Raw genomic sequence first — 12,170 nt, 5'->3', positions numbered from 1 at the left:
TTTAAATACTTAAGCATAAATTGCTCTAAAGTAGATTTATGCCTAATAAATCTCTGCTCCAGTTCCCTCAAGGCAGTTACATTATATTCTGTTTTGGGAAGGAAGTGGATGCCAATTTTGGATGCTGGTCTAAATACAGCTGATGTGTAGTATATCCCAAGAATAGCATCACAAAACTGAGGGATTCATATTAACATGTTTTCAACAAGAGTGTCTCTCAGATCTTTGCTGTTGCTGAAGACTAGTGCTGATGATTGCCAGACATAGTATATGAGTAACTATAAGCAATAGATGAATATTTATAAAGTGATTATAGTATCTGACACTTATTGAAATTACTCCGCCCTCACTTAGACTTTTCTTATCTTGGTTTTTGATGTTATTTACACAGTCAACACATTTAACTGGGATTCAGAATGAAAGTTATATTCTGCTGTTGTGGAAATACTGTAGATTTTGGAGAACATTTCAGTCTGTAATGGACTGGAGCATTTGGCTTAAAAAAGGAGAAGGACAGCACATGTGAAGGGGACTGAATTGCCCAAATCAGACTTTGGAAACAGAAACCTAAAACCCTCTCCCAAACTTCAAAATATTGGGGCCACATTGTCATTTCAAATAACATTTCCTTCTGTAATGTTATCGCAAAAGAAATGTTGCAAACAGATAATCCTAAAACAAGCTGTATGCAGCAAAATGATGCAAAGATATTCACTCACCTTCAGAATTCACAAGCAGTTTGTGATGCAAAATAGACTACAATTCCTTTGTTCTTAAATGGTGGGCTTTTTTAATGATGTGGTTACCAAACCTACTTAGCATTGAATGTGGACTGGAGACCTCTTTCACAAACAACGTGAACAGCCATTGAATGATAATGACTTTTTTGTTACTAATGCATTGGACTAGATTAAAGACTTATTGCTGAAAGGATCCATACCTTAGTATTAATCCTTTTCTGTAATGAATAGCTTACTACAGTAGATCATCATCTGTGAAACTAATGACAAGTATTGCTGTACTGAACTACAGCTCTTCATAAGGACACACTCAGATAATTTTGATTGACTTATTTTTTCTTTTTTTTGTAGGTCAAGATGTTATTAAATATAAAAAGTATCTTATGGATGTGCTCTATTCCAATAGTAACATATACACTGCAAAAAGGTAAGTCTGAAATGCATGGAGACAGTCATCAAAACTATTTTTAGTAATTATGCAATATGGTCTAATGAGTCAGGTAGTAGCCTAGGATTAAGCAGACCTAGATTCTAATATTGTCTCTACCACTGCTCTACTGAATGACCTTGCACAAGTGACTTATGGTCCTCTCCAAACTTTGGCTGTAGGTAGATCTCTGGGGCAGGACTGTCTGTCCCAAGTAACCCTTGCTTTCTTCTGAGGTTTCCAGGTGCTGTAGTATGTAGAATAAAGATGTAAAGTGTCATAGGATTATGTACATCTAGAGTAAACTACTTTTTTCTTAAAACATCTAATACTACAGTTAAGATTCTCTTGATCACAAACACTGGGAACCCCAGCAAATTTAATTAAGAAAACAGAGGATAACTTTTCACATCATTTTTCAGGAACTTCCCTAACTGCTTACATTATCTTGGAAAACTCTTGCAAATAAAAACACTAATTTTCTTTGCCAGCTTGTCCAATGGCTCTTACAGAACCAACCAAAGATTTTTCTAGAGAAAAGGAGAGGCTGTGATACTTAAATGGGCTTACCTATTAGGAAAAGAGTGAAATATATTTTTCCCTGGAGTAGGAGGGGAACACCATTATTTCCTTCTTAAAACCTCTCTTATTCTTTCCATCCTTCATTAAACACACAGCAGGCCAGAGAGATTAGAGTTGTCCTCAGGGACAATAGACTCAAAGCCTGGGTGACAGGGTCAGGAGCAGACTACTGAGCTTCTATTTTTTCATTCCTAGAAAGATGGGACTGATTTTGGTTATTAAGTGGCAACCTTATTTTTAGTTTTACATAGTAATTTAGCTGAAAGTGCTGCATACCAGGATGGTATTAGATCCTGGTTTCAATGTATATGCTTTATCCTTTAAATGCAAAATAATCCAGTGGTGAATTTCAAAGATCTTATTCTGTCAACTGTAACATTGCTGAACAGTGGAGATACTTTTTGCAAGTTATTGTAAAATTAAGAACTATTAAACACAACAGGCTCACTTCAAAAGTGATGCAAATGCTGTGATAATTCAACCATCACTAAGAGGCTATAATTAACATTACAGGAAATGGAAGGGGTGAGGTTTTATCAGGAAAAGCAAACCGCAGTAGGAAGATTGCATAATAAGATGAAGTCTGAACTTTGTCATACTCACAGGTTTTCTTTCTGACACTTCCCATTTCTATTTCATACTCTGTAGACTCTAGTCACTTAAAAACTGATTTACTGATGTATAATTTCCACAATAAGTTTGGCTCAAGGAGTCAGTATCATATTTAAAGTACAGAAACAAATTAGTGATGAGCATCCAGTTAAATGGTTTTGATAGTAATACAGGAAGCATATGAAAAAGGATAGAAAAAGCTTTCTGTCCTTAGCCATACAATTTGAACACTTCGCCTTTTATTATGAATAGCTTCATCCATAGTTTTATCATAGCAATTCAATGAGAGATTCAGAAAATGGCCATTATAAAAAGGACAACAGTCATGGAAAAGTACTTTCAAATAGATCTAAACAGGGTCGTCCCTGGGAGAAGGGGAGGGGGCGGGAATTGGGGCAACTGCCCCAGGCCCCTCCCCTTGCCGCCGCGTTGCTGCCGCCATCGGTGGCTTCTGTGTTACAGTTGCCACCCCCATCCCCACCGCTGACACTGGCTTCTGCAGGTGGTCACTCCCACCCCACCGCTGCTGCTGGCTTCTGCAGGTGTTCACCACCCCATCCCCTGGCCCTGCACAGGCTGATATGCCTCAGGCCCTGCACACCCCTAGGGACAGCTCTAGATCTAAAATTGATGGGATTGGTTTGTATCTAGATTAGCCATTTTTCAACATGCAAGAAGTATCAGGAATATAACCCATGTGATATGATACCATGTTTGCCAGCAAACTTTGCAGACCTATTCTGACTGCTTTACTTTTTAAAAACTCTACCTGGCAGAACTGGACAGGAAATGGTTTTCCTAGTCCATGAGAATTTGGGGGACATATAACATTTTTGCATTCCTTATTAAAACAAAAAGTTGAAAGCTGGAAAACTTGAAATCCATGAGGTCAACACATACTTATATAAGTTCAAAGATATATATATATATATATAAAATTGACATTTTAAATTATCTTTACTTTTTTTACTATAAATTGACTTAAATTTCAAATTGAAAAGTCAGAAAATTAGAATACAAAGCTGATGTTATTCTTTTAAAGTGTGGAAATAGGACTATTTGGACAACTTCAATATCTTTTCCCAAAATGTTTATGAAATGGAAAATTTGTAAAAACTGAAGCTTTGTTGCAAATAGTTCTGGGTTTGAGGAATTATTTTCTGAGGAAAAGAAGTGTTTTGATGAAAAATTTGCAACCAGCCTGAGTATCTGGGAAGCAACCGCATTGTCACCATAGTTTTACCCTCTAAGGCAGTGAGTCTCAGTCAGGGTATCATGGCTTTCTGGGGTGCCTCAAGATACTTTCAAGAGTGCTGCATAGTACTACAAAATGTTTGCACCTTTAGGTGTGTAAACACGATTCACAAGATAAACCAAGAGGTTTCAAATAGGATTCAATAGTGTTAAAAACGTTTTGCCCTGTTGTGGTTTTCTGAGTTCTTTGCAACAAAAAAAAATTGTTTGATTATTTTTCTGCACTCAAAAGATTATTGAAAATTAAGTGCTGGCATTTTCTCAGGGCTGCCTCAAGGCTAAAAAGGTTGAGAACCACTGCTCTAAAGGTATGTCTATACTGTGTCCTTCCTGCTGGAGAGAGTGCATATGCCTGAGTACAACCTGTATATTTGCCCCACATGCCTTTGAGAGTGTCCCTTCATGGGGAAGCTCTCCAAACCTGAGCTTCTGGTGTGCTTAGTCCAGTTGTGTGATCTTTGGTATTGCTGCATTCTTGTTTTCTAATAGTCTCTCACACAGCCCAAGTTAAACTTTTGCAGCAGTCTGGGTTCTTATTGTGGTTTATTTAATGCAGTGCCATGACAACTTCACCCCAGCCCCATGAAAGTCCTCAAAGATTTTAGTTGCATATTTATATAGATTTTTATTTTTTGAAAGTCATAGAATCTGATTTTCTTATGATAATCATAAGAATATTCAAGCCTTTTTTGTAACAGCAAGTTATAGATATGCATTATTTTATACAGTCCCCACTGATTACTTTTCCAGTCTGCCTTTCATTTCTTTTATTCCTTATCCCCGTATGTGGTCATGTTCATAGGTAGGTTGTACATTAGTAAGGGGAGCTCCTTAAGCCTTATGTAGCAACAAAAACAGGTGTTTTTAAATGAAAGCAAATTATTAAGATCTTTGGATGTTTTAAGAAACTTTAACTACCCATAAAGTATATTTGGCAGGAGAACACCAAGAAGTACCAGATAAGGCTCTGGGGTCATAGGAGTGCCCTGTCACAGGATCTGTGCTGTTTGCTCTTGTACACATGGGGGAACTAATGACAAAAGTTAACGAACAAAGTTTACTCTCATTGCAAACCTGACATTTACTCACTTTGAACTAGCTGTTGCTGGGGTATTGCAGGTTATAAGTTGAAGCTAGTGACTGTGATAAATGTTGGAGTTTACCTTACTTGCTTTAAACTATCATTTGTCATGTCAAAAGTGAATGTGCTTTCAAGGTAATAGAAGCTGGAAAAGAGTAGGCAATCCCCTCAACAGCCACTTGAGAAGTTTCTAAGATTAATAAATAATAAACATCTATCTGCATATGTGTATATAATATAGATATATTTATACATATATTTCATACGCATCGTGTGTGCGCAGATGCATGCATCTATGTGTAGGTGTGGTATATTCAGTTCTGCAGATGGAATTTACATTTGCCTGGTTTTCTATGATTTACTGGCAGAATATGAGAAGTAATTGATCCTTTCATATTCTATGCCTGGTTTACATCCTCCTTCTCTTTACTGTGCTAGCTCAGACCACAAACCATCTGGTATGAACACAGAAGGTTTTTTGTTGGGATTCAATTTATTACCTCCATTGTCAAAGTGCCATACAAGTTCTTGCAAGTAGTCCTGATTTTTTTAAATTTCATTTTAACAATCTAGACATGTTATATTCTTAAGTGCTGAATTCCCTTCTTAAAAGATTTAAAGCTAATGAACAGAGTCCTCTCAGGCTCATTTAAAAAAGAACAGATTAATAAAGCATATGACTTCATAGATGTTTGGTATGGCTGTTGATTGACTGGACTATATAGAATATATACAGTCAGGCTGTTGAGAAAAGAATTTAATTATTCTTCCCCCTGTAAACCTGGCTTCAAATAAATAGAATCTTTTATTCTCTGAGAATACATTTTTGTCTGATTACTCAGTATCAGTGTTTCTGTTTGCTTACAGCTTTATTATATAGCAAGATTATTCTTTTAACAATGTCTTCTCATGTAGAAAATTCCTTCACTTTGGATGGAGGCCTCTTTGTCTCATCCCAATGGTGTTATGTTTATTGTTAGCCCAATACAACAATGCAGCGTTAAAGTTAATCACTTTTCATGTAAATGTGTAGTGATTCACAACTGTTGCAACTGTAACAGTTGTCTGAGAATATATAGAGAAAGGAATTTTGTTCTCAGACAGGGAATAAACAGTTTGTGTCCAGCTTCAAAGGAAAGAGATTAAGCCATACTTCACTGATAAGAGGCTGACTTTACAACCTCAGCTTGTAGACTAGGAACACCTGAGGCAAGGCCCACCAAAAAAAAAAGCTGGCTGGAATTCTGTTGAACAGACAAAGGAAAACAGCCTTATTCCAGGTAGAAGCCTACAAAAAGGAAATTCTGTTGGAGAGCTCCAGGAGGCAGGGTTGCAGAATTTATAGCCTCAGTGAGCTCCTTGCCTTTAACTACATCCCCTTTAATTATGCAGCCCAGAAACTCTTTTAACTGTCTGGCAGCATGGTACTAGTTCCCTGACTAGTAGGACATTAAAACAGTTTCTAGACAAAACTGTTCAGGAACTATTAAAAACTCGCACCAAAATCTGCCCTGCCCCTCCTAAGGAATTATCTATCTATCTATAGATAGATAGATATAATATAAAATAAGGGAGCTCCAAGAAATCCACAAAATCGAGGTCAAACTGTGACTTTTCCTATGACATGTTCCTCCTCATCAGCTTGCATAAACAGATGGAGGAAGAATGTCACGGGTAGCTTGTCAGGGAGAAAAACAAACTGGCTTTCATTTATCATTTATATGGAGGGCTGCTATTACATTATGGGCAGATTGTGCTACTGATACCATGGCTACTGAAACCAACATTAAAACATGTGCTACTGAGACCCACATTAAAACATCAAGGGGAGCACTTGGGTATAATCCTACCTCCAGTGCCGTGATAGATGGAAGGATTCCACTAATGGTTTGAATTATGCAGCCTCCTACCCACTGTGTTGCTCAAGTGACTGGGAGTTGCATGCCTTGCAAGGGCTGCATACCATGTGGGATGCACCAGGGTGAATGATAGGCCCCTGTGCTGCTTTCCACGTGGACTCCCCTGCCACTGCTTTGTGCACCCATGTGCACACCCTCACCAGCTGCTGCACTTCATGTTTGTCCCAGACCCACCCTCTGCTCCCCACACTGCATTTCCATGTTATTTCTCCCCCCGCCCAACCTACGAAGGAGTAATAACAGCTGAACAGCAGCCTGGGGGCTACAACTTAATTCCTCTGCTTGTGGGCTGCCAGTTGGACAGTCCTGGTCCATCAGAGAACACTAATGAGGGTCACAACCATTGCTCTGCCCCTTCCTAACTTTAGTTGGGGTACTGTGCAACCTTGGGACATCAAGGAGGAGCAGTGCCTCCAATCTCCCAAACACAGGGACTATGATACAATGTGCACAGAGACATAATGTGGCCACAAAATTTCTTTTGCCTCATAATATTAATTGAGGCCGCTATCATTGGGCTGTGTTGAACTCCTTTGGACCTGATCTCACAGTCCTAGCCCAAGAGAATCTCACATTGACTTCCCTGGGAGGTTTGTCAGGATGTGATTCTTTGTGGCTAGGTGACTTAGACTTAGCTACCATGTGTTTTTCTCTATCGGCAATATTTCCTCTGTGAGCAAATTGCGTTGAAGAGTTATTTCTGTCATTTAGCAGAGAAAAAAATACTATTTCTCACCAGATATTCAAGTGGTTTCAGGATCATGTTTCTTTTCATCACGTAGATGAGGATGTTAATATTTTTGATCTTACAAAGAGGACGTACAGTTAGGCAAAAAGGACTGGAGAAAGAGATGTCTGGGCTCACTAGTACCTCCTATTGGTCAGCTCTAGGCTATTTGTTGACCTAGGAAAACTGGCAGATATCTGCCTTTTCAGCATGTGGTCAAACACAGTTGCAGAACTTTTCTTGACCTACTTGCTCTACTCCAGGGGTTTTCAACCTTTTTTACTAAGAGTAGCCCTGGTGGCCCCCTTCTTAGTAAGTGTCCTGTGGGATGGGGGGGGCTTGGCAAGCAGCTGGACGGCAGAGGGGATGGGGGTTGGCAAGCAGCGGCAGCGCAGCGCCTGTGTGGCCCCCAGAAGGGCGTCACTGCTCTTGCCTCACCCTGGCCCTGCTCCTGTGAGGCAGCGATGCTCCATCCCTGCCCACCCCTGCATACCCCCAGGACCTTTCAAAATACCCCCAGGGTTACGCGTACCTCCAGTTGACAACAACTGCTCTACTCTGTTAGGACCTCCTGTTTTCCCCATGTTTTGCTGGCTCCACCCATCCTAAGGAATGGTTTGCAAAGTGGCATGCATAGTATCTTGGGAAGAGACACAACTTTCTGTGCTTTCAGCTACAGAGAAAATGCTGAAGAAGCAAAAAGGCGGTAAGGGTTAAAAAGACTGCTTTCTGCATTGGACAATAAATCATACTTGGACTGTCACAGGAAATAGAGTTTTTAGACTAGAGCAGGAGCATTACTTAACCCGGGTTTCTTTGCCAAACTTTTTTTTTCCTTTCAAAGGGAAAAGTAGTTTTATTTATTTATTTTTAACCCCATTTTATTTAATAACAGACTTATGCTGATTAGCCTGCAAGTCAGAACAGAGCACTCTTATTATAAAAGTCTTTGAGATACTTACTTTGTGAAATAGATAGAGTACATTTGTGGCTACATAGTCTCCTTCCATTCTAAAATGTTGCCCTAGATTAGGATAGATTTAGCCTGTATATCATGTTGACATGTTTGCTGCCAAGAGATTTCAGCCTGTTGAATGTGCGGATACCATTTTTAAAGAGAGGAAATCTCCTCAGGGTTCAGTGTAATATTGCAAATTACTGTAACCAGAACAAAGTAGCTCTGAAGTTTACTGAAATTCTGGCAGGCAGGTAGAAGAAACATAATAAGATAATTATTCTTTTGAATAGTCTCTACAATGAAGATACACATTTTTAAGGCAACAAGACATCAAAATAAATTTTACATATTTTGAGACTGAATCTAGTCTCACACCCATATAGTCTGATAGCAGCTCCACTGAAACTGGTAGGCCAGCTTCTTCATTCTGTTGCAACATTTTTGCTTTACTAGAGCTCGGTGCAGTTTCACTAACACTAAGCTGGGGCAAAGGAATGGAGAGTCAGAACTAGAACTGTTCACCTAGTGTAAAATTAAAAATTAAGATCATGCCCTTTTCATTTCGATGCTTTGATTGCTATCATCGGAGAAATATTTTCCTACTCAGGCTGAATAGCACCTTATTCACCAAATATCTTTCTAAATTTCAGTCAGATTATTTGTGGCGGAAGTTATTACTGAGCATGAGCAGGGACATGTGAATCTGATTCTTATTAATGAACCCTTTCCATCAACTAGTCACCCTAAGAGTTCCCTACCTTTCTAGTCATCACATGTGAACTGGCTTTGTCTTTCTATCTTTAGAAATAGGTTTGTAGGCATTAATTTCTGAAGGACACTTGTTTATTTTTTAATTTATGATGTAAAGAGTTGAATCTTAATAATCATACCTGGTGCCTGTCTATAAAGCCAAGACCCTCTCATACCAGGATGAGCATGATATCAAAACCTAGACCAATAGATACTTAACCATTAACACTTGCCTGTCTCCCTTTTAAAACTGTCCAAAATATAAGCATGCAGAACATATTTGACAGTTAATATATACAGAGCTAGATAATTTCCATGGTTGGTAGTTATTTTTTTTGCTTCATTCTGCTAGTGGTCAATATTAATTTGCAGGTATTCTTTTTATAAACTCTGAGAACCATAGTGGATTCAATGATCATCATCTCAGACAAAAAACTAGAGTGCAGGCCACTGGAAGCAGAAAGAAATATTTTCTTGTGTGTGCACCTAACGTTATTGAACCATGCTTAATAACTTAATGAGGATTAAAAGCTGGTGTGTAATGGTAGTGAACAGAAATCTTTTCTCCAGACACACACTATAGGCAGGTTGGATGAACAGTAGCCAACTTTCCCCTAAGAATATAGTTGAGTGGAAGCATTTCACTGTAAAGTGTTTGCAGCTGGAGATGTCATAAAACTATGATAAAAGTCCTATAATCACAAGTCTTGAGCCAAGTAAGGACCTTCTGTGTTCTTTATTTTGCCCTTTGCTGTAACATCCTAAATATTTTAGCTCTGAAATATGTTAAAGCCTGAGGTTATCAAGGAAATAATAATAAAGAAGAATGAACAGTTGGAGAAACTTACTGGAAAGAATAATTTATATATATAATATGGTAAAATAAATTAACCATTGATTTAAGAATGAGAGTGTTAGAGTTGCAATGGTTACAAAGCCATCGGCTATCATTCCTTTTTTGACTATTTTATACCTGTATAAAAATACAGGCTAGATTTATATGGCACTTTTAATCTGCAGATCCTGAAATACTTTACAAAGGAAATTAGGAATATTATGCTCAATTTGCAGATATAGAAACAAGGCACAAAGAGATGAAGTCATTTGCCCAGGTGGGTTTGGATAGAGGCAAGAATATAATTTGTCTTCTGAGGTCTCTGTAGGCCAGTTAAATCTGGTCTTCCAAGTACCACTCCAGGGCCCTGGCCACTAAGTCACATTGCCTTTGAGTTTATTCCATTGTTTCCAGTGAAGTTAGGCCTGATACCAACTCAGGGACATGAGAATCAGATCCCCTATGTGCTTTAAGCCTTAAATAACAATATAATTTATTGAATTTTTATTCTATTGGCTTGCAAATAACTAACATGTTTTTTTCCTGTTTTTTTCCCCTTTCTTCTTCTAGTTAAAGTGGACAAAAAAATCCATGTACAGGGATCCTTATCTCGAAGAGCAATCCTACCTTGCCTCTTTTCAACTTTGCCCACTTTGTCTCCCAGCTTCCACAATACAAATGAATTTCTTCGAATCAAATGGTCAAAGATTGAGCTGGATAGGAGTGGAAAAGACCCTAAAGACATCACTGTCTTGGTGACCCAAAATGGGAACATCAAAATAGGCCGAAATTACAAAGACAGAGTGTCTGTTCCAACCTACCCAGAGGGCACTGGTAATGCTTCATTAACTATTGATAAACTACGTGCAAGCGATGCAGGTGTATACCGTTGTGAGGTCATGTATGGAGTTGAAGACACACAAAACACCTTCTCATTGGCTGTTGATGGTAAGGTTTCATTTATTGAATTTGCAGTTAGCAGTGATCCCAGTTAATCTGGAAAGAACCATTACTAGAACATCAGAGGGGACAGAATGGGGTTAATATCTTTGATCCTGTGATGGATCTGCTCCTAACTACCTGCCTGCCACTTTTTCTTTCCATTTTACTTTTGTTCACCTTTTTCTCCCCAAGGCCAGGTACAGACATTACACTTGCACTGGTATAAGTGATCAGAAACCAGTCTACATCCATAACAAAACAGAAGTTTGGCACGCAAAACCAGTCTGTACACATAACAAAACAGAAATTCAGCACACAGACTTGTTTAAAACTGGCAGAACCCAGACTAAGATTTGCCCTACCTCCCTCCCTCCCACCAAATGGCAAATGTGTGTTCTGTTTGCTATCAATCTAAGCTATGCCACTTACAGAAAACAGTGTCACTTAGATCAATTCCGCTTTGGGATTTTTGAATGTCTGTGCCTAGCCCAAGAGTTTCAGCAATTTGTATTCTTCTACCTTCCTCTTCTTGCTTTTTGAGTTTTCCCTTTACACCTGGGAAAATCTCCCTCCCATGTTCACTAAATAATTTGCCTCACCAGCTTTACAATTTGCCTCATCAACTTTATATCTCTCCTTAGGCTGTGTTGCTTCTTCAGAACTTCTAAAATAATCTCTGTAGGATTCCTGCACCACTTATCTTACCCTATGATATTCAGTGAACCGGGGTTTTCAACCATTTTGGAGCAGAGTACCCCAGGCGGTTGGATGCGGAGCAGGGGTGGGGCTCGGTGCATGGCTGAATGCAGAGCGGCAGCAGCTACCATGTGGGAGCTTCCCCTGTTCCCCGCATCTGGCTGGGTGGGGAGCACCTGCAGGATGGTTCATGGCAGTACTCTGTCTCCACCTGTCCGCACGGACCCCCCAGGGCTTTCTCAAGTACCCCACAGGGTACACATACCCCTGGTTGACAACCCCTGCAGTAAACTATGTATGAGCGGTCATTGGTTTTACTGGATTGTAAGCACAACAAACAGAAATGGTGTCTTTTTAAATGCTTGTGCAGGAGAACATTGTTGGTATTCAGTGAAACAAATTATTTCATAGATTTCATAGACATTCGGGATGGAAGGGACCCTGGAGGATCATTGAGTCCAGCCCCCTGCTCCAGGGGCAGGAAGTCAGCAGGTATCATAGGATCCCAGCAGGATGAGCATCCAAATATGTCTTGAAGGTGTTCATAATGGGTGCTTGAATCGCCTCCAGTGGCAGCCTATTCCAAACCTTGGGGGCTCAGACAGTAAAGAAATTCTTCCTTATATCCAGCCTGGATCGGTCAGGGA

The 12,170-nt window shown here is 39.3% G+C and overlaps 1 protein-coding gene across 1 annotated transcript in view; it reads left to right on the top strand.

Moving 5' to 3' along the window:
* Positions 1–1,084: 1,084 nt before the first annotated feature.
* VCAN (versican) overlaps positions 1,085–12,170 on the top strand; it is a 180,254-nt gene continuing 169,168 nt past the window's right edge. The window contains 2 exon segments of the mRNA XM_019516926.1: positions 1,085–1,167; positions 10,456–10,833. Of these exon segments, the coding sequence (XP_019372471.1) occupies positions 1,098–1,167; positions 10,456–10,833 (448 nt within the window). The 5' untranslated portion in view covers positions 1,085–1,097.

This window comes from Gavialis gangeticus, unplaced genomic scaffold, assembly GCF_001723915.1.
Source record: "Gavialis gangeticus isolate Ggan-Ray unplaced genomic scaffold, GavGan_comp1, whole genome shotgun sequence".
NCBI classification, from domain to species: Eukaryota; Metazoa; Chordata; order Crocodylia; family Gavialidae; genus Gavialis; species Gavialis gangeticus.
This window is presented reverse-complemented; position numbering and strand designations above follow the sequence as displayed.